The 20,993-nt window shown below is 39.9% G+C and overlaps 1 protein-coding gene across 1 annotated transcript in view; it reads right to left on the reverse strand.

Annotated features, from left to right (window-relative positions):
• The window catches only part of tub (TUB bipartite transcription factor), a 76,387-nt gene that overhangs the window by 18,144 nt on the left and 37,250 nt on the right, over positions 1-20,993 (reverse strand). The window contains exons 5-7 of the mRNA XM_063013209.1: positions 15,247-15,423; positions 6,811-6,932; positions 5,223-5,414 (exon numbers count right to left, since the gene is read on the reverse strand). Coding sequence (XP_062869279.1) covers positions 5,223-5,414; positions 6,811-6,932; positions 15,247-15,423 — 491 coding nt within the window. The remainder of the gene's footprint in view (positions 1-5,222; positions 5,415-6,810; positions 6,933-15,246; positions 15,424-20,993) is intronic.

A 20,993-nucleotide genomic window follows, 5' to 3' on the forward strand; every position in this document is an offset into this window, starting at 1 on the left:
ACTATAACATGCCTATGTCAGACTGACTACACAGGGTCCAGGTAGTCTTACTGTACAGATATATTTTAATATTTTGTAATTTTTTTTATGTTTTGTGTAAATACAAAATAGGAAAGGATACAAAAGAGGTAAAACTGGTAACATATGGTACACCAATTAGGTTTTGATTTATTAAAATTAATATTTTCCCACTTTTGTAAAGTTCTAATTTCTTTCTTCTGATTTATCCACTACCAATGCCAACTCCCTAAGCAGGTTCTCTGAGTCTTATCATGCAACAGCTTTTACGCTTTCATCTCTCTTTATACGTATTTGGACAGATGAATAAGTTGTAAGAGGGTGCTAAATACTCTTTTTATATTCAGTGGATTATCAAGTATTCAGACCTCCTGACTTTTTACACAGTACACTGTAAACCCTAACATTGTATGTATTTAAAAAAATAAGTTGAAATTACTTAATTTCTTACATAAAGTAGACATCACTTAATCTTGATAAGTAGTTTCTACTTTTTCTTTCAATGATCATGTGTACTTGGTGTTTTAAGAGAAATTAACTCAATAATCCAAGTTTTAGCTTTCCTGTTTGTCACGTGAACACAGTTCTAGAACATTTCCAAATGTCGGGGATTGATTCCAAGAAAACCGTTCGTGTTGAAGATGTGAAGACATGTTGGCTGATGGAGTTATGAATTTTCCTCACTTCCTTTCACATTTTTAGTAAGTATTCACATTTAAACTTGTATTTTGGTTCATTTTCTGAGTTCATATTCAAAATTTGATCGGCTAAGTGAACATACAGTTTTAAAAAAGATAGCTAGCTAGCCATAGAGCTGTTGGAGCTGAATTAGCTGAAGTGTTAAAATAGCTCGCTAGTTTTCTGTCTTTTGCTGAGGTTTGACTAAAATGGTTAAGGTTTCTCAATCAAAAATTTTTTATGTATTGCTTTATTTGCTAGCTCGGTTAGCTATTAACTTGTTTTGACTGGCCAATATTTATCAGGTTAGCTTGAATAGTGGTGTTTTGAAAACATAATTTTACATATAGTAATCTATAGCTCACACATTTACTTGAGAAATATAAATAATTTTTCTGAGCCGGTTTATTTGTGTTTGTTCGTTTCATAGACTGTGTGCTCGGTTCCATCTAATTCAACCGATTCATCTGATTGATTCGTATGTCACCTCACTTCTAAGTTTAGGTGCACTGGTCCAAGTTGAAGTCTCACGACGCACAGAGAAAAGTAAGCTTATCAACCTCTATATTTATTTAGCATGGCTGCTAGACATTATCTGTAGAAATGCATTGGTCCAGTCATTGGAATCCAATGTTAGCGACAAACAAGTTGTGTTTTATGCAAAACCGCATTCTAGCCAGTGGGTTAGAATCTCGACGACCCGTTCCATCTTAACTGGTGTTGCAGTTCCATTGTAATTGGTACAGCAGTTATATTCGGGTGCCTTTTCTAACTATTTTTGTGTACTTTGTTTTATATTATTATGAGATTAATAGCAAAGCAATTTAATTAATATCTATACATCCATTTCTACCATTTAGGACTGTAACACATTTTTAAAAACGTTGGGATTGGGCAGTTTAAGTCTAGTAATGAGGTCAAATAAATAATGATACTGTAGCGCCGGCGAGCAGGAGGGATAGCGTCAGGGCCGCGAGTGAGCTGCCTTTGGCAGTTCATTCAGTGGTTTAGGAACAGACACCCATTCATACACACATACATTCATACAACAGACAAACATATAAGCTACTTACCCAACCCTCACCGCAGCCACCCTATTCCCAACACCAGGATACACGGCCACGGTGAGCTTAGACACCACTGCCGCAAGGCTTTCTGGGTAAAGCCTGTGCCGACGCTACACTGCCCCCTCCCTAAAGGTCAACCGTCCCGGTGACCTACTCACCAGCGTCCACTGGGTGGCTCCATGTCCGGACCTCACCCCATTACACTGCCGAGCCGCTGTTTCCACCCCCTGCTGCACTTGGCTTTCCATGCCCCCGCAACAACCCCGGGGCCAGCGCACTCAAACAGATCGGGCATATTGGCCCACCGAACCACCAGAGCCCCCCAAACATCACAATCCCACTTCTGACACCAATGTGGCGCCGGCGAGCAGGAAGGATAGCATCAGGGCCGCGAGTGAGCTGCCTTTGGCAGTTCATTCAGTGGTTTAGGGACAGACACCCATTCATACGCACATACATTCATACAACAGACAAACATATAAGCTACTTACCCAACCCTCACCGCAGCCACCCTATTCCCAACACCAGGATACACGGCCACGGTGAGCTTAGACACCACTGCCGCAAGGCTTTCTGGGTAAAGCCTGTGCCGACGCTACAATATGATTTGAAAGAGGTAATGCGAACAGGTGACTGTAATCATGATTTGGAATCTTTTAATGTTATGTTATGCACTGTAAAGGGTAAACTTACCAAAATCCTCTCCTATCTTTCTTTGAGGGATATTATTTTTAAACATTTTAATAATTTTTTCACACATTTGTTTAAATACTGGCAATTATCTGCCTATCTTTGCTTTGTGAAGGACTAGAAGTATGCTGTATGTCAAAAATGGATGTATATTTATGAATAAAATTAAGTTGGCCAGAGAAAACATACAATTTCATATGTCAAAGTAAATTTTAGAAAGCTTTCTTTTTTATTTGCATTTTCCATACCGCCCCAGCTGTTTTAGATTTGGGGTTGTAATTTAATGCATTGTTTTTGAATGACTGAAGTGTAATGTTTTGACATTTTTTTTTAGGATGATGATGAAGAGCAGACATTCAGCAGTATTGCTACTGGGATCCTTATTGTGGAGCTTGATGAAGGAGGGCACCCGCATGTTTTTACACTCACTGTCTATTTTATTAGCTCCACTTACCATATAGAAGCACATTGTAGTTCTACTATTACTGACTGTTTTTTTACATGCTTTTTTAAAGACTGCTTTCATACTGCTTTTATCCTGTTCTCAGTCCAGCAGTGACAGTGAGGTGTTTAAAAACTCCAGCAGCGCTGCTGTGTCTTATCCACTCATACCAGCACAACACACACTAACACCACCACCATGTCAGTGTCACTGCAGTGCTGAGAATATCCTGTGGGTTATGATGTGCACCAGAACAGAATTGATTTGTTTTCCACTTTAAAGATTGAATTTTAAGTGAAGTGTGCAATAAAGCAAATGTTTTACGATTTATATTTGCACAACTTTTTGTTAAAGTTTTGTGAGTTGCTGTTAAAATGTTGTGACCTTTTTTTTTACACAGTTTTGTGAAACTGCTGCTCTTTTCCAATAAATAAGATTTGATACCATTGATTTGATGTCATTTGGATTTTTTGCAGTTGTAATTTTAGTGCCTTCTTAATTTAAAATATTTTGGGTATCAAACCATTACAATATGCATATTTTTATGAGTGACAACAACTTTATATAATCATTGCAATAAACTTAAACAAGCAAGTTAGATCAGTTGTGAAATAGTTACTTTGACTTAAAAATGTAAGTGTCAGGTTTGTCTGTTGAACTTAAAGACATGAGTTTGTTCAACTCAATACGGTATTACACATTACTAAATAAACTGAGTTTTGATAACTTAATACATTTGAGGCAACGAATTGCCTCAAATTATTTGAGTAAACTTAACTTATTAGGGTTTACAGTGTATCATGTTAGGGATTTTATTCTAAATAAATGTAATTGCCCCTTTTACCCATCAATCTACACTTAATTACCCATAATGTCAATGTGAAAACCTTTAATTTTCATCTTATCAGATGGAAGAATCCTTTTTTCTCAAGTCCTTTACATGCTATTTAGCAAACTCCAAGCATACTGTCATATGTCTTTTACTTAACACTGGCTACTCTGCCTTAAAGGCCAGATTTACGGTAGAGGTGGTTGGCCATCCAACAGTTTCCGCCTCTTTCTACGCAGAACCTTTGAAGCTCTTTTATCTTGGTTGTCATACATGTGTATTATGTGTACTATTATGTGTACATATATTATACACCAGTCAGCCATAACATTTCAACCACCTCCTTGTTTCTACACTTGCTGTCCATTTTATCAGCTCCACTTACCATATAGAAGCACTTTGTAATCCTACAATTACTGACTGTAGTTTAGCCCCCTTTCATGCTGTTCCTCAATGGTCAGGACTCTCCCAGGACCACCACAGAGCAGGTATTATTTAGGGGGTGAATCATTCTCAGCACTGCAGTGATAATGACATGGTGGTGGTGTGTTAGTGTGTGTTGTGCTGATATGAGTGGATAAGACACAGCAGCGCGGATGGAGGTTTTTTAACACCTCACTGTCACTGCTGGACTGAGAATAGTCCACCAACCAAAAATATCCAGCCAACAGCACCCTGTGGGCAGCGTCCTGTGACCACTGATGAAGGTCTAGAAGATGACCAACTCAAACAGCAGCAATAGATGAGCGATCGTCTCTGACTTTACATCTACAAGGTGGACCAACTAGGTAGGAGTGTCCAATAGAGTGGGCAGTGAGTGGACACAGTGGTATTTAAAAACTCCAGCGGCGCTGCTGTGTCTAATCCACTTATACCAGCACAACACACACTAACACTATTCTCCTCTGTGGTGGACCTGACCATTGAGAAACAGAGTGAAAGCAGGCTTAAAAGGTATGTAGAGAAACAGATGGACTACAGTCAGTAATTGTAGAACTTCAAAGTGCTTCTATATGGTAAGTGGAGCTGATAAAATGGACGGTGAGTGTAGAAACAAGGAGGTGGTTTTAATGCTATGGCTGATTAGTGTATTAAAAGTAATTCTTCATATGTGTAACATACCTGGTGAAATAAAATGATTAGAGTGACTGAGACTAGAGTTCCTTCTTGGCCAAATGCCCAGTTTGGCTATAAGGCCAACTTTAGCAAAGTTTAGAAATTGACTTATATCCTTGCCCTGATCTATGCCTTCCTACAATTTGATCCCAGAGATCCACAGACAGTTTCTTGGACTTTATGGCTTGGATATCGTCCAGACAATGCTGAATAAATTGTGAGTCCCTATAGATCCAAGTGAATTCCTTTCCAAATTATGTCCAATCAATATTTTTTGTCTAAAATGGACTTTCATTACTGCAGCATAATAAATCTGTAACCTTTTACAAACAAAGCAAAAACTCTTTTGGTCATATTCAGAATCATAACAATGCCAACCAACCTTTTTGCCATCTTCTTTTTCGAGATGGAGGTAGTACGTAGGATACATCCCCCTGTCCATGCCTTTTTTATCCCGAGTGATCCTGCATTTGATTGTCACCCCCTGTGGGGCTGGCCTCAGGGTAAACTCTTCCAGGTCGCCCACATCGATGGATGGTTCGTTGGTCACTGGAGTAGAAGCTGAGGCAGCCTCCTGATACACAGATCAAATTTCAGAGCCAATTTGGAACAGTACAGTATGAGCCTTGTCGGCACGGTGGCTTAGTGGGTAGCACTGTCGCTTCACAGCAAGAAGGTCCTGGGTTCGATCCCCAGGTGGGGTTGTCCGGGTCCTCTCTGTGCGAAGTTTGCATGTTCATCCCGTGTCTGCGTGTGTTTCCTCCGGGAGCTCCGGTTTCCTCCCACAGTCCAAAAACATGCAGTCAGGTTAATTGGAGACACTATAGGTGAATGTGTGTGTATGTGTGTCTGCCCTGCAATGGACTGGTGCCCCGTCTAGGGTGCTACTGTGTGCCTTGCACCCATTGAAAAGCTGGGATAGTGACAGTGTTGCATCTACAATCCAGAATTACAGAGGTTTAGATGTTGACAGAGGTTCAGAAGCTTTTATATAGTGGCATTGTGTGTGTGTGCACGCAAGCATACATCATTTCAACAGCATTGCTTCATACTTTTATATTTAGTTAGCAGACCTCTGAGCGCCTGGCTACGTGAGAACGTGTGAATGATTGTGGCAAAAAAAAGCCAGTGACGTCTGATTAGTGAACTGGGAATACTTGGAGCATTTGCACATCTAGACATAGCCAGTTGTGCTAATTAATCCACACTGATGTAAAGGCCACATCATCTGCGTCTGTCCAATTATTATTATTATTATTATTTTAAAAAATGACTCATATGTAGATAATAAGAAAGTCAGGGGGCAATAACCTCCACAGATCTCAACTCCAGACGTTTCAACTGGCAATAAAAATGTGTCCATAAGTATGTGGACACACCATATAGTTTTAGCCACAATAAAATCAATTATATCAAATGAATTACTGTATTTGCCTCCAGCTTTAAGCCAATAGTTTGTTTTAGCATGATTAAAGCATAAAGACATGGTTTGACGAGCTTGATGTGAGGAAACGCAATCCCATTAATCATCATCACCTGTGCCTGACGTAAGGAAAGCTCATTAGACTGAATGTGCACAAATTCTTCCAGACTCACTGAAAAATTTTGTGGAACTCCATATTACAAATCCCATTTACAAAGGTTAGGACACTAAAACGCAGTAAAAAGAAGAATCGGTGATTTGTTAATTCTCTTAAATCTTCATTTAACTGATAATATTAGAAAGAATTATTGGAAATAGTTTCACTGTCTTCATTTACAAGACCTTTATTTTAGGTCTTTGTTTAATGTAGACATTAGTTACACATCCACAGTTCCAGCCTGAAAAGAAGGAGCCACTCGTTTAATGGCTTCTATAAAAGCCAGCTGTTTAATTAATGAAATGAAATGTATTAATGAAATAAATGCACTATAATGATTATCCACACTGATATTTATTTCATAACATCATAAGATAAGCTCCAATCTACCTTGCTGGACTTCTTGCTGGTGGCAGAACCAGGCCTGGTGTTGCTGTTTAGTTGAGATGAACTCGAACTGACCTCATCGTCCTCCTCTTCCTCTTCATCGAAGTTCATGCTACTTGAGATACCTGTACAAAATGTAAGAATCTTTTTATTGCATTGGTTGCCTCATTTATAAGAAAAAGGCTAGAGAAAACTACAAACTCCATTTTTGTTAAAGCTGCATTTCCTAAAATGCACAAAATAATAATAATAAAATTATAATAATCTGTGCTTTGTTAATCCTCTTAAACCTTTACTTAACTGATTCCCAGTGTTTTCACTGACCACTCAGTTTCTTAACCACTTATCCAATTAGGGTCGGAAGGGGGGGGGGTGCTGGAGCATATCCCAGCTTTTCAATGGGCACAAGGCACACAGTAACAACCTGGACAGGGCGCCAGTCCATCGCAGGGCAGACACACATACACACACTCATTCACCTATAGGGCAATTCAGTGTCTCCAATTAACCTGACTGCATGTCTTTGGACTGTGGGAGGAAACCAGAGCTCCAGGAGGAAACTTACGTAGCCACAGGGAGAACATGCAAACTCTGCACAGAAAGGACCCGAACCGGATCGAACCCAGGATCATCTTGCTGTGAGGTGACCGTGACAGTTGGCATATTTACCACTGTGTTACATGATTCTTCTCTTCATGAGTTGCAATATATTTTCACTATGAGACAGATCTGGACTGCAGGCAAGCTAGCCAAGCACATGCACTCTGCAGCACTGTTGAGCATGTGCGGAATAAAGCCTCAAAGGAAGCATATGTCTGCATCCGAAATCGCATACTTAATCAGTATGTACTAGATACGAGGCAGTGCGCAGTGCTCGGCCGATAAAGAAGTAAGCTCTCTCAGTACGCAAGTGTGCAGTATGCACGCAACCTCGTACATACTACGTCCGCCATCTTACCAACATCACGTGGCGCATGACGTCTCATTGCCACAGTTATAACCATTTTTAAATCAGACAAAACCAATTTTGTCGCTCTCCACAAAGCTACTCATAAAATTTTTCAGGGTTGTACTTAATCACAACATTTTTAATGTTTGTCTTACTCCTCTTTCCGCCATCATTCTTCTTTGCTACGAAAGCCTTTGCAACTCCAGTTGAATTATGGGATAGACTGTCAGACCGTAAGTGTGCATCGTTTGCATACTAAAAAATGGCTGCCCAGGCAGTAGGTCATCTGGGTACTTTTCGTGTACTGTTTAATGTATACTACGTATTCGGACATACTAACCGCTCTCGCGTACTGCTTTCACAAACTGTTCAGTATGGAAGTATGCGATTTCAGACACAGCTTATGTCTTTAAAATCCCTGTTTTATTGGATTTATAAACAATTTATATCATGGGTCTGTCGTGCACAAGAAAAACTTCCCAAACGCAATTTGATGGCATAAAATATAAGACGTGATTTTTTATTAAAAGAGGGATTCCTGCACTGCATGATGCACACACAATAAGCCTCTCGCACTTTCCTTATTGACGGTATCAGGAACAAAGACAGTCCTTTCTTATTTAAGAAAAGTGACTTTTTCCCTTTGTTATTACTGTAATTATTGAACATAGCACTAATGGTGCAAGAGCAAAGATTGCATGATGGCACTGCAGATTTAATACAGCAAGATGGTGTATGGTAAAGTATTGATATAGTTCAGTATGTAATATTCATAAAACATCATGAACACTTCTGTTAACTGAAGTCTATTATTACCAGTGGGACAGCTTACTTATTTAGGTGAACCTTAAACAAAAAAATACGTTATGGGGTCAAAACCAAGGCCCCAAAATTATTTTGGTGGTTCCTTTGGCCAAGTGGAGTGTGACAAATATGAGTGGTCTCTGGCATAAGGATAATGGCACTATAATATTGGCGGTGGTGTAGAAGGTCTGGGCTCTGTCAGAGGTAATGGTACTCCAGTATATCCCTCAATAGGTTGGTCATGTTTTTGGTGTGCAGGAAGAAAATTAGTTAACTGGCTCTCCCTTAAGGCATGAGGAGTGTGCCCCAGAGAGAGACTGAACAAGTACACCAAAACTGGCAATGCCACCTCCAGGGAGATGAAGGGATTCTGTCCCAAAATCTACAAAGGACCTTACGGGTCCTTCTTGTTGGGCACCCCAAAGGGCACCCCAAAATATAAGAGTGGCCTCCAAGAATACCCCAGAGGTGCAAGAGGAATCCTTCCCATTCCAGGGCTGAAGATATATTGTATGTTCTGGACATATATCAAACCCAAGGTGAATTAAGGCTGTTCAGCATTTCAGTGAGTTTGGGCCCAGTCTTGACAGCTGCCAGGGCCCTGGTCACAGGCTGGAAGGTTGGTATTTCCTAGTTGGATCGTCTTGTCCAGTGAACCTGGATGGGGCTGGCAGGGCTAGCATGTGTGTCACGTGTCACAAGGTCTTAATCTATTGACTCCACTGTAGTTCTTGGAGGCAATTATCTAGGCAGATGGATTCATGGTATAATGACTCAAAGAAAAGCTGGTGGGTCTCTGGTGGCCAGCTCATCATTAAGGTCATCAGATAACCCCTCCTGAAAGGCCACCTTTAGTGCCTCACAATTCCACCCACTTCCTGCTGTCAGGCTACAAAACTTAAAGGCAGAACCGGCAATGGAACTCGAATACAGAGGTGGCGCAAAGCAAATTCTCTTCCTGCCACTGTTAATAATGCGATTGCTAACCACTCTCTCTCTAATGCCTGCAACAGGCTTTAAGAAAGTTGAGACAGAGGTGTGTTTAGCACTGTGTTCCATCACCTTTCTTATTAGTGTGACTTTTTAATGAGTTGGGAAGTGAAAACATTGTTGCAGTTTTGCAAGTGAAGGCAACATAACAGTCGGCATTGTCTGATTCTCCTCTTAATGATGCTCCTTACATTTTAAATAGGAGACAGATTTGGACTGACAGACAGGTCGGTCAAGCACTCCTCTTTGTGCTCCTGGAGCCGTGTTTATGTGCCACGCCCCTCTCTCTAGGAGCACATGTTGAAGGTGGACTTGTTTATGGGATAAGCCAGTGCCCCCTCTATTCTGATTGATCAATGAAGCTTAAGACCCACAGCTGCTCCTTGTTTGAGGGAGCAGTTGTGGATCCTTCAGCGGAGACTATTTTGGTTTTCTTGCTTATGGTTTGGTTTGGTTTGGATCGTCATGTCACAATCTTTACTTTGTCATGCTTTTGGTTTGTCAGGATCGTCACGGTTTAGACTTCGTCATGGTTTATTGATTGAGGATTTTGATCTCTTGCTCATGTTCATGTTTAGAAGTTTTGTTTAGTGTTAGTCTTGTTCATGTTTGGTCTTAGCTTAGGGTCTTGAATAGTTTAGCATTGTTCATGTGTGTTTAGATTAGCGATTAGCTTAGCATTTAGCTTAGTTCATGTGTTTGTGTCTTGTCTTGTCTTGTTTTGTGTACCCCTGTCTTGCCTTTTGTTATTATTAAATCTTGTTAAAACATCTCTGCGTGTCCGACCCCTTGTCAAGTTAGCCACTTCGTTACACTTTCTACTTTTTTCAGTCAACTAAAAATGACAGAGAATGAACAAATCACGTTGTTTTTATATCATTTAATAAAATGTCACAATTTTTAGAAATTAGGTTTGTATACATGAGCATGAATGTGTGTTTTGCTTGTAGCCAATGTTGCTGTACAGTTTCCCCCAGACATACACTATATTGCCAAAAGTATTCACTCGTCTGCCTTCACACGCATATGAACTTTAGGGAATTTATGGGAATTTTTGACCATTCTTCCAGAAACACATTTGTGAGGTCAGACACTGATGTTGGACGAGAAGGCCTGGCTCACAGTCTTCGTTCTAATTCAACCCCAAAGGTGTTCTATCGGGTTGAGGTCAGGACTCATGTTGGAAAAGGAAGGGGCCATCCCCAAACTTTACACCTGGCATAATGAAGTCAGACAAGTACTGTTCACCTGGCAACCGCCAAACCCAGACTCGTCCATCGGATTGCCAAATGGAGAAGCATGATTGGTCACTCCAGAGAACAGTGGCGGTGTGCTTTACACCACTGCATCTGACGCTTTGCATTGCGCTTGGTGATGTAAGGCTTGGATGCAGCTGCTCGGCCATGGAAACCCATTCCATGAAGCTCTCTAGACACTGTTCTGAAGGCCACCTGAAGTTTGGAGGTCTGTAGCGATTGACTCTGCAGAAAGTTGGTGACCTCTGCGCACTATGCGCCTCAGCATCCGCTGACCCCGCTCTGTTATTTTACGTGGCCTACCACTTTGTGGCTGAGTTGCTGTCGTTCCCAATCGCTTCCACTTTGTTATAATAGCACTGACAGTTGACTGTGGAATATTTAGTAGCGAGGAAATTTCACAACTGGACTTGTTGCACAGGTGGCATCCTATCACGGTACCATGCTGGAATTCACTGAGCTCCTGAGAGCGACCCATTCTTTCACAAATGTTTGTAGAAGCAGTCAGCATGCCCAGGTGCTTGGTTCTATACATCTGTGGCCATGGAAGTGATTGGAACACCTGAATTCAATGATTTGGATGGGTGAGTGAATACTTTTGGCAATATTGTGTATATAAGATTAACTGAAATCTAAATGCAGGCTTCATCTAAAGTCTTTCCCTCTGGGTTTTATCTTAAATATTAAAACACCTCTTTGATAAAACTCTGATCTGCCAAGATAATGATTGATTATGATTATCTGCCACTAAGAAAAGAATAGGCTCTCTAATTTTACTCAAACATTTCTCATCAGGTCGGATGCAATGTACATTAATTATTTATTTTTTAATCAGGGCTTAGATTAATTCCAAGTCTCTGGTTACTGTATGTATGAAGTTTGGCATTTTCTTCCAGTGATTTCATACGTCTATGTCAATGTAATTTGGGTTTATATTTAAGTAGAGAAATTTATGTTAATGCCCAAAATAAAATGATAAAGTATTCAAAAAATAAATGCAAACCAAAAAAGACATGTACTCTGCACCAAGTGGCGTTCCATACTTTCTCAATGTTGTCTTATTTGAATTATTTTAAGTCTTTTTTTTTCTCTCCCCTTTTTCTTCCTTTTAGCGTGTCCAATTGCCCAATTGCGTCATGCTTCCTCTACACCAATGCCGATCCCTGCTCTGATTGAGGAGAACGAAGCTAACCCACGCCCCCTCCGACACGTGGGCAGCATGCCGTATGCATTTATCACTCGCACTTTGACGAGTGCAGTGCAGCTCAGCGTTGTGTATGGAGAGACACACCCTGAGAGCACTCTTTTCTTATCTCTGTGCAGGCACCATCAATCAGCCAGCAGAGGTTGTAATTGCACCAGTCATGGGAGAGAGACCCCATCCGGCTTAGTCCCGCCCATATCTGAACAACAGGCCTATCGTTGTTCATGTGGCCGCTCAGCCTTAGCCGGCAGGCAGAGCTGAGATTCGATACGATGTATTCGAGATCCCAGCTCTGGTTCCAGCGTGTGTTTTTACTGCTGCACCACCTGAGCAGCCTGTGTCTCATGCTTTTTAAGAAGTTTTAGTAGAAAGTTCTCAAGCCAATTTGATACCTGAGTGAATAATTACCAGTAATTGGCATTCTCAGATTCTCTTGTTAAAAAGATGTCTGTCTGTCCTGTACTGTCTAGTAATTCATCTGACCTTGTCGATTACTATAATGACATACTCGCCTCATGTCTTGATGAGCTGGCTCCTTTGAGAACCAAATTTGTTTCATTTAGTCATTCCGCACCATGGTACACAATTGAGCTTCACCAAATGAAATCCCGTAAACGCCAGCTTGAAAGACTTTATAAGAAAACCGGTCTAACAGTACATTATCAGATTTATTCTGATTATCTTCAACATTACAAAGACGCTCTTACGGCAGCCCGATCCACTTACTATTCCGAACTCATACATGCTGGATCAACAAATCCTAAGACTCTCTTTTCCACAATAAATAAACTTCTCAAACCAGTTGACAATACTACCAATTCCTTTACAGTTGACAAGTGTAACTCTTACCTCTCATTTTTTCAAACAAAAGTTGAGAATATCCACAATTTTCTGACAGTTTCCCCTGTCATCTCTGTTTCTCCGCCTATCTCATCTCAATTTATTACCCAGCCTCTGTCTCAGTTCTCACCTGTGTCTCTTTTGGACCTATCTGAGATCTTAACAGGGATGCGAAGCTCCACTTGTGTTTTGGATCCTGCTCCATCAAAACTTGTTAAGGGTTGTTTTCCAGTTATCTCATCACTTATCACAGAGATAATCAATTCCTCTCTTAGTTCTGGCTCAGTCCCTCAATCACTCAAATTGGCTGCTGTTACTCCCATACTTAAAAAACCTGGACTTGACTCTAACATTATGAGTAACTTTCGGCCCATTTCCAATCTTCCATTTCTGTCGAAAATACTGGAACGTGTTGTTGCCTCACAGCTCAAAGATCACCTAAATTCCAATAATCTATTTGAATCATTTCAGTCTGGTTTCCACCCCCAGCACAGCACTGAGTCAGCCCTCCTCAAAGTCACAAATGACCTTCTTCTTTCCTCAGACTCTGGACAAATTAATATTCTCGTCCTCCTTGATCTTACTGCAGCTTTTGACACCATTAATCACTCCATTCTTCTGTCCCGCCTTGAATCCTCTGTCAACATCACTGGTACTGCCCTTTTGTGGTTAAGGTCATATCTCGTAAACAGACAACAGTTTGTTAATATCAACAATTGTAGTTCTGCCATTGCTCCACTGTCCCAAGGCGTTCCCCAAGGCTCAGTGTTAGGTCCCCTTTTGTTTATTCTTTATATGCTCCCCCTTGGTGACATCATACGTCGGCATGGTTTACATTTCCACTGTTATGCTGATGATATTCAGCTTTACATCTCCTCCAAATCCATTAATACTGAACTTCACTCCACTCTGACAAATTGCATCACTGAAATGAAATTGTGGATGAAAGCTAATTTCCTCAAATTAAACTGTGAAAAATCAGATATGATCATCGTAGGTCCTACAACCCTGGCAAAAACCACAAAAAATTTTCAAATTACCATTGATAATGACACTTTGTCTCCGTCTTCTAACATCCGAAATCTTGGTGTAATTTTTGATAGCAACCTCTCTTTTGACCGCCATGTAAATCACATCACCAAAACTGCTTTCTTTCATCTAAAAAACATAGCACGTCTACGTCCATCACTCTCCTTTTCTGCCGCCGAAACCTTGATTCATGCTTTTATTACATCCAGAATTGATTATTGCAATAGTATCCTTTATGGTACATCTAACAAAATCCTAAAAAAACTTCAGTATATCCAGAATTCAGCTGCTCGCCTCCTTACTCATACTCGCTCCCGTGATCATATTACACCTGTTCTACAAAAACTTCATTGGCTTCCCGTTGCTCAACGCATTCAATTCAAAATTCTTCTATTCACTCACAAAGCTCTCCATAATCAGGCCCCATCCTACCTCACCGACCTGCTCCATCAGCACATTCCCTCCCGTAGCCTTCGCTCTTCTGAGGCTAACCTACTGTCCATACCCTCTAGGACCAAGCACCGGACCTGGGGTGACAGGGCCTTTTCCATAGCTGCTCCATCTTTATGGAATGCTCTCCCCAAACACCTACGAGATTGTCCTGACCTGTCCAAATTCAAGTCACTTCTCAAAACTCATCTATTCAATATGGCATTTAACTTGTAACAACACGAAATAAATGCTTTTATTTTTGCTATTCTTTTTAATAGTTTTTATACTTAGATCACGACAGAAATGTGAAGTCCTAGATCCTAAAACTTGTAAAGTTTTCAGTTTCCTGATTGCATGTAAATCTGTCCTGTTTCTGTCTAATTTTAAGAAATTGTTCTATATTTGTTGTTCTCTCTCATAATTTAGCTAATTTTTAATGAACTGTCTTATGCTGCTCTCTTTGTTTTTATCTTAATTATTCTTGATGTTGATGTACTATTTTGATTTTGTACTATGATTTGTATGGTGTATGTACGTATTTGTTTTGATTATTTGTCTTATGTAAAGCGTCTTTGAGTATCTTGAAAAGCGCTATATAAATAAAATGTATTATTATTATTATTATTAGTAATTATTCAGAGAATTTAAAGCAGCCATTGCGCAGCAGTATTCCCAGTAAAATGCCACCTCATTTAACATATATACGATTGTTTAGGTGGTTTTACAAATAATAAGATATAAGTGATGTACAACAAACAAATTAATTACACAAAAAACATCAATTATACTGCATTATCACTGGTTAGAAATGACAAAAGCGTGATTTCATGGCTTGTTAGCTTAATAGCAATGTTAGAAATTTTACCATCATGAACAAATCCAAAACAAAGTTACATTCAACCCATTCAAAATTTAGTAAGATCTCAGAATGGTACCTTTTTTGAGCATGGTGACCCGTAGGTCCTGCTTGCTCTGGGACCGAGTGCTGCTGACCACCTCTGCCTGGCCCTCAGTTTCGCCCTCTTGTCCAGGTGAGTGACCCACGTTTAGAATCTGGATTTGGCTGCTGAGGTCCTGGCTCTCATCCTGAAATGCAGCTGACCCATGAAGTCCTGCAGTACCAGCACAAAATGGCAACAATGAACCCCCTGAATATATTAACAAACTCATGGCAGCTCTTACTCTTTCAAGTAAAAATATCCAGCCCCTAACCTGCATTTCATATTAATACCTGGAATTTACAACCCCAAATCAGAAAAAGTTGGGACAGCATGGAACATGCAAGTAAAATAAAAATGCAGTGTTCCTTACATGTACTATAATTTTAGGCAAAAAATCTCTATTGGGGACAGGTCAGGACTGCAGGCAGGCCAGTCCAGTACCCATACCCTCTTCTTCCACAGCCATGCCTTTGTAATGTGTGCAGCATGTGGTTTCGCATTGTCTTGTTAAAAAATGCATTGACATCCCTGGAAAAGATGACGTCTTGAAGGCAGCACATGATGCTCTAAGATCTCAGTGTACTTTTCTGCATTAATGCTGCCATCACAGAAGTGTAAATTACCTTTGCCAAGGGCAATGACACAGCCCCATAGCATGACAGACGCTGGCTTTTGGACTTGTAACTGATAACAGTCTGGATGATACTTTTCATCTTTGGTCCAGAGCACACAACGTCTATTTTTCCAAAAAAAGACCTGCATGTAATGTAAGGAACACTGCATTTTTTATTTGCATTTTCCATACTGTCCCAACTTTTTCTGATTTGGGGTTGTAAATAATTTGTGTCAGTAAAATGAAATTTGCATATTTTCTAAACCCTGTTTTCACTTCGTAATTATTGGTGATTGTGTGTAGATGTTTTAGGCAAAAAAGATCTCATTTTATTATGCAATGAGTCTGTAACGAAAAAAAATGTGGAGAAGGTGAAAGGGGTGTGCAGACTTTCTGGCTTGACTATATGTTTAGTGTCTAAGATGGCCTGGTGACTATATTTTACATAGTGTGAATAAAAAAAAGAGATATATAAAAATAGTTTAGGTGACTGCATATTTTTCAAGCCACACATGCACACACTGCGGACAGTAATGCACAAGTAATCATGCATGTTTCAATACACACATTGCAAGTCACATGCAGATACACCATATATTTGTGGGTTTTATAACCCATAATTTAATTTGCACTTTAAATGGCACCTCACTCTCAATGACCTCCCTGGCTATCTCTTCCACAGCCTCCTGGAGTACAGGCTTTCAGATGCTAATAGAATCACACGTAATTGTTCATCGTTTTTTAAGAAGCTCTGTTGTCAGTATAAGATTCTGTTTTTCTCTCAATTAGCCTGCAGTACAGGAGAGGGACACTCTGTCCTTAATGCCTCATTTGTGCACTTGCCCAATCACTTTAGACCCCAATTACCCCTCCCACACCAATCAAATTATTCAATCTTCAAACTGTTCCCTTGTACTGCTCCTACAAAAACAAGCCAAACGGGGTCTGGGTAAATGGTAAATCTTCATTTGAAACTAATGATGTCAGAACAATAGGGAATTTTTCGCAGAAATGTTTTCCACCATATCATCCAGTTTAATTCAGAATTCATGTAAGCAGACAGACAAAATAATATCTAAAGTTAGGTAAGCAGAATAATCAGAGAGAAATAGGCAAAGGGACAGAAAAAGACAATGCACTTTATTGACTAGTGGAAACTAGCCACACCTATTGCAAGCAGGTAAATAAAACCAACTATATAAAATGAATGATATTTGTCCAATTTTGCGGTAACAGTTTGATGAGGACCCATTCCTGTTACAGCATGATGGTGCTTTCGAGCACAGAGGTCCATACAGACATGGTTTCACAAGTTTGCTGTGAATTTATACTCAATTGTATGATAGCTCTTACTAAATACAGTTCATGTTATTGCCAGTCATTATAACATGATAATGTCACTTAAAAACACTTACAAATGGTTAACATGTTACAACCCCGAATCAGAAAAAGTTGGGACAGCATGGAAAATGCAAATAATTCATTTACTGTGACATTTATTTCATTGCAGAAAGGATGAACCTGAGATATTTCATGTTTTGGCTGGTCAAATTCATTTTATTTATTAATAAACATCCATTCCTGCATTCCACCTTTTGGACTTGTTGTTGATAACAGTCTGGATGGTCCTTTTCGTCTTTGGTCCAAAGCACACGTCGTCCATTTAAAAAAAAAAAAAAGACCTGGAATGCTAATTCATCTGACCACAATACATGTTTCCACTGTGTGATGGTCCATCCTAGATGCCTTTGAGCCCAGAGAAGTCGACGCCGCTTCTGGACATGGTTAACATAAGACTTCTTTTTTGCAGAGTAAGTTTTAAGTGGCATTTGTGCATGTAACTCTGTATTGTAGTGCTTGACAAAGGTTTGTCAAAGTAATCCCTCATCCATGTGGTTATATCAGCTATTGTTGAGTGGTGGTTCTTGATGAAGTGCCATCTGAGGGATCGAAGATCACAGGTGTTCGGCTCAAGCTGGCCTTTACGCACCTCCTGATTCCTTGAATCGTTTAATGATATTATGCACTGTATGTACATTGTTTTTAAATATTTCAATAATTTTCTCACACATTTGCAACTGTCTGCAATCAAATGAAAGTCAAAGTAAATGTAAGAAACACTGCATTTTTATTTTATTTGTATTTTCCATACTGTCCCAACTTTAAAAATATACACAAAGACAGCACTAAGGTCCAAAAAACTGCTAAACATGCACATATGATAAACAGTTAAATAAACAACGTAAATAGATGTGTAAATATGTAATGTAAAACCTGTAAACAAATTAAAATTGGTGTACTGTACTACTGGGGATTTTTTTTTTTTTTTTTTGCAGTGATCGTATAGTGGGGACTCAGAGTATCTATTACTCTAGATCTGAAGCACTGCTGGTGCCTACTAGAGCAGTGCTGGTGTATAACTAAGCACTAGAACTTGCAAAAATTAAGCATAAAACACAGAGAAAAAGGCCAAAACAAAACAAGCCTCCCAACAAAATCAAGTCTATCACTCATGTAAACAGAGAAAGATGTCACCGGCTAGCGGACGATTACTGAATTACTGTTCTTGGTACACTTCTCGCTGGAATTTTAAATAATCGGACAGAACATTGGTTTTCCAGATTTTGTCACAAAGCAGGTATTATTTAGGTGGTGGATCATTCTCAGCACTGCAGTGACAATGACATGGTGGTGGTGTGTTAGTGTGTGATGTTTTGGTATGAGTGGATCAGACACAGCAGCGCTGTCAACTCTATTAGACACTCCTACCTAGTTGGTCCACCTTGTAGATGTAAAGTCAGAGACGATCGCTCATCTATTGCTGCTGTTTGAATTGGTTATCTTTAAGACCTTCATTAGTGGTCACAGGACGTTGCCCACAGGGTGCTGTTGGCTGGATATTTTTGGTTGGTGGACTATTCTCACTCCAGCAGTGACAGTGAGGTGTTTAAAAACTCCATCAGCGCTGCTGTGTCTGATCCACTCATACCAGCACAACACACACTAACACACTACCATCATGTCAGTTTCACTGCAGTGCTGAGAATGATCCACCACCCAAAAAATACCTGCTCTGTAGTGCTCCTTTGGGGTTTTGACCAATGAAGGACAGCATGAAATGGGGCTAACAAAACATGCAGAGAAACAGATGGACTACAGTCAGCAATTGTAGAACTACAAAGTGCTTCTATATGGTAAGTGGAGCTGATAAAATGGACAGTGAGTGTAGAAACAAGGAGGTGGTTTTAATGTTATGGCTGATCAGTGTATTAAATGCTGTGTTAACGCTGCAGATATGGGCAGGCATAAAAGCCTAAGTGACTTTGATAATGGCCAAATGGTTATGACTAGACTGGATTGAAGTATCTCCAAAACAGCAAGGGGTACTCACAGGCAGCTATGGTGAGTATCCATTGGGTCAGAGCTGTTTTGAAAGCATACTAGGTGAGTGGTCCTAATGTTTTGGCTCTTTGGTGTACCTTGATAACTTTAAATTAATACCCTCATGACTGCAGTACAAACTGTCATTTCTGTGTTGCGTTGTATCCACAGATCCTGTCCTTGCAGTGCACTTTTTAAGAATATTCTTTATTTTGCCAGGCTGTTATGAGCATAGCCAGTGTGTGCAGGGAATATAAAACCACCGTACATCAAAGTAATAGTGGGAGCACATTTTTCTTATGTATTAATGTTTGTTGTACACTGACAGTGTAGGGAAAAACACATTTTATATGCTCCTGTCTCAGTATAAGAAACAAATGAGAAATAAATATAGATGCTTTAATATAACAGGAGCTGGTAAAGTTAAACCACTAAAATAATGAGACCTTTACACCATTCGTCATTTAAATAATCCCACAAATTAGAAGTGAATTGATGTTTAGAAATTACATTTTAATACCAGGCCTTAAATGGCCCCCACAGGACCTGGGACTGTCAAGCTTTGCCCTAAACTCAGGCTTGACATGGGTAATATAGTCACCTGCCAAAGTACAGTTGGACTAGGCTTTATTTGTACTACAACTGCACTTGTTTATCACAAGTTTTCAGGTACAGGTAATGGACAAAATAACAAAAAGTTCACAAAAGGCTGGGCTTATGGTCCAACCCCAAATCAGAAATCAGTTGGAACAACATGGAAAATGCAAATAATAAAAAAAAAACACAGAGTTTCTTACATTTACTGTTATTATTTGATTGCAGACAGGATGAATCTGAGATATTTCATGTTTTGTCTGCTCAACTTTATTTCATTTATTAATAAACATCCATTTCTGCATTTAAGGCCTGCAACACATTCCAAAAAAAAGTTGGGACAGTAAAGCATTTACCATTTTGTAATGTTACCATTCCATTTCACCACACTTAAAATATGTTTTGGCACCGAGGATACCAAGTGATTTAGTGTTTCAGCTTTTATTTTGTCCCATTCTTCCTGCAAAGAATGTGCAACAGTACGGGGTCGTCGTGTCACATTTTTTTGTTTCAAAATTCTCCACACATTCTCTATTGGGGACAGGTCAGGACTGCAGGCAGGCCAGTCCAGTACCCATACCCTCTTCTTCCACAGCCATGCTTTTGTAATGTGTGCAGCATGTGGTTTTGCATTGTCTTGTTGAAAAATGCATGGACGTCCCTGGTAAAGATGACGTCTTGAAGGCAGCACATGTTGCTCTAAGATCTCGGTGTACTTTTCTGCATTAATGCTGCCCTCACAGAAGTGTAAATGACCTTTGCCAAGGGCACTGACACGACCCCATACCAAGACAGACCCTGGCTTTTGGACTTGTTGCTGATAACAGTCTGGATGGTCCTGTTCGTCTTTGAAGCACACGGTGTCAATTTTTTTCAAAAAAAGACCTGGAATGCTGATTCATCTGACCACAATACACATTTCCACTGTGTGATGGTCCATCCTAGATGCCTCAGAGCCCAGAGAAGTCGACGCAGCTTCTGGACATGGTTAACATAAGGCTTCTTTTTTTGCACAGTAAAGTTTTAAGTGGCATTTGTGCATGTAACTCTGTATTGTAGTGCTTGACAAAGGTTTGCCAAAGTAATCCCTCACCCATGTGATTATATCAGCTATTGTTGAGTGGCGGTTCTTGATGTAGTGCCGTCTGAGGGA

This window comes from Trichomycterus rosablanca, chromosome 17 (assembly GCF_030014385.1).
Source record: "Trichomycterus rosablanca isolate fTriRos1 chromosome 17, fTriRos1.hap1, whole genome shotgun sequence".
NCBI classification, from domain to species: domain Eukaryota; kingdom Metazoa; phylum Chordata; class Actinopteri; order Siluriformes; family Trichomycteridae; genus Trichomycterus; species Trichomycterus rosablanca.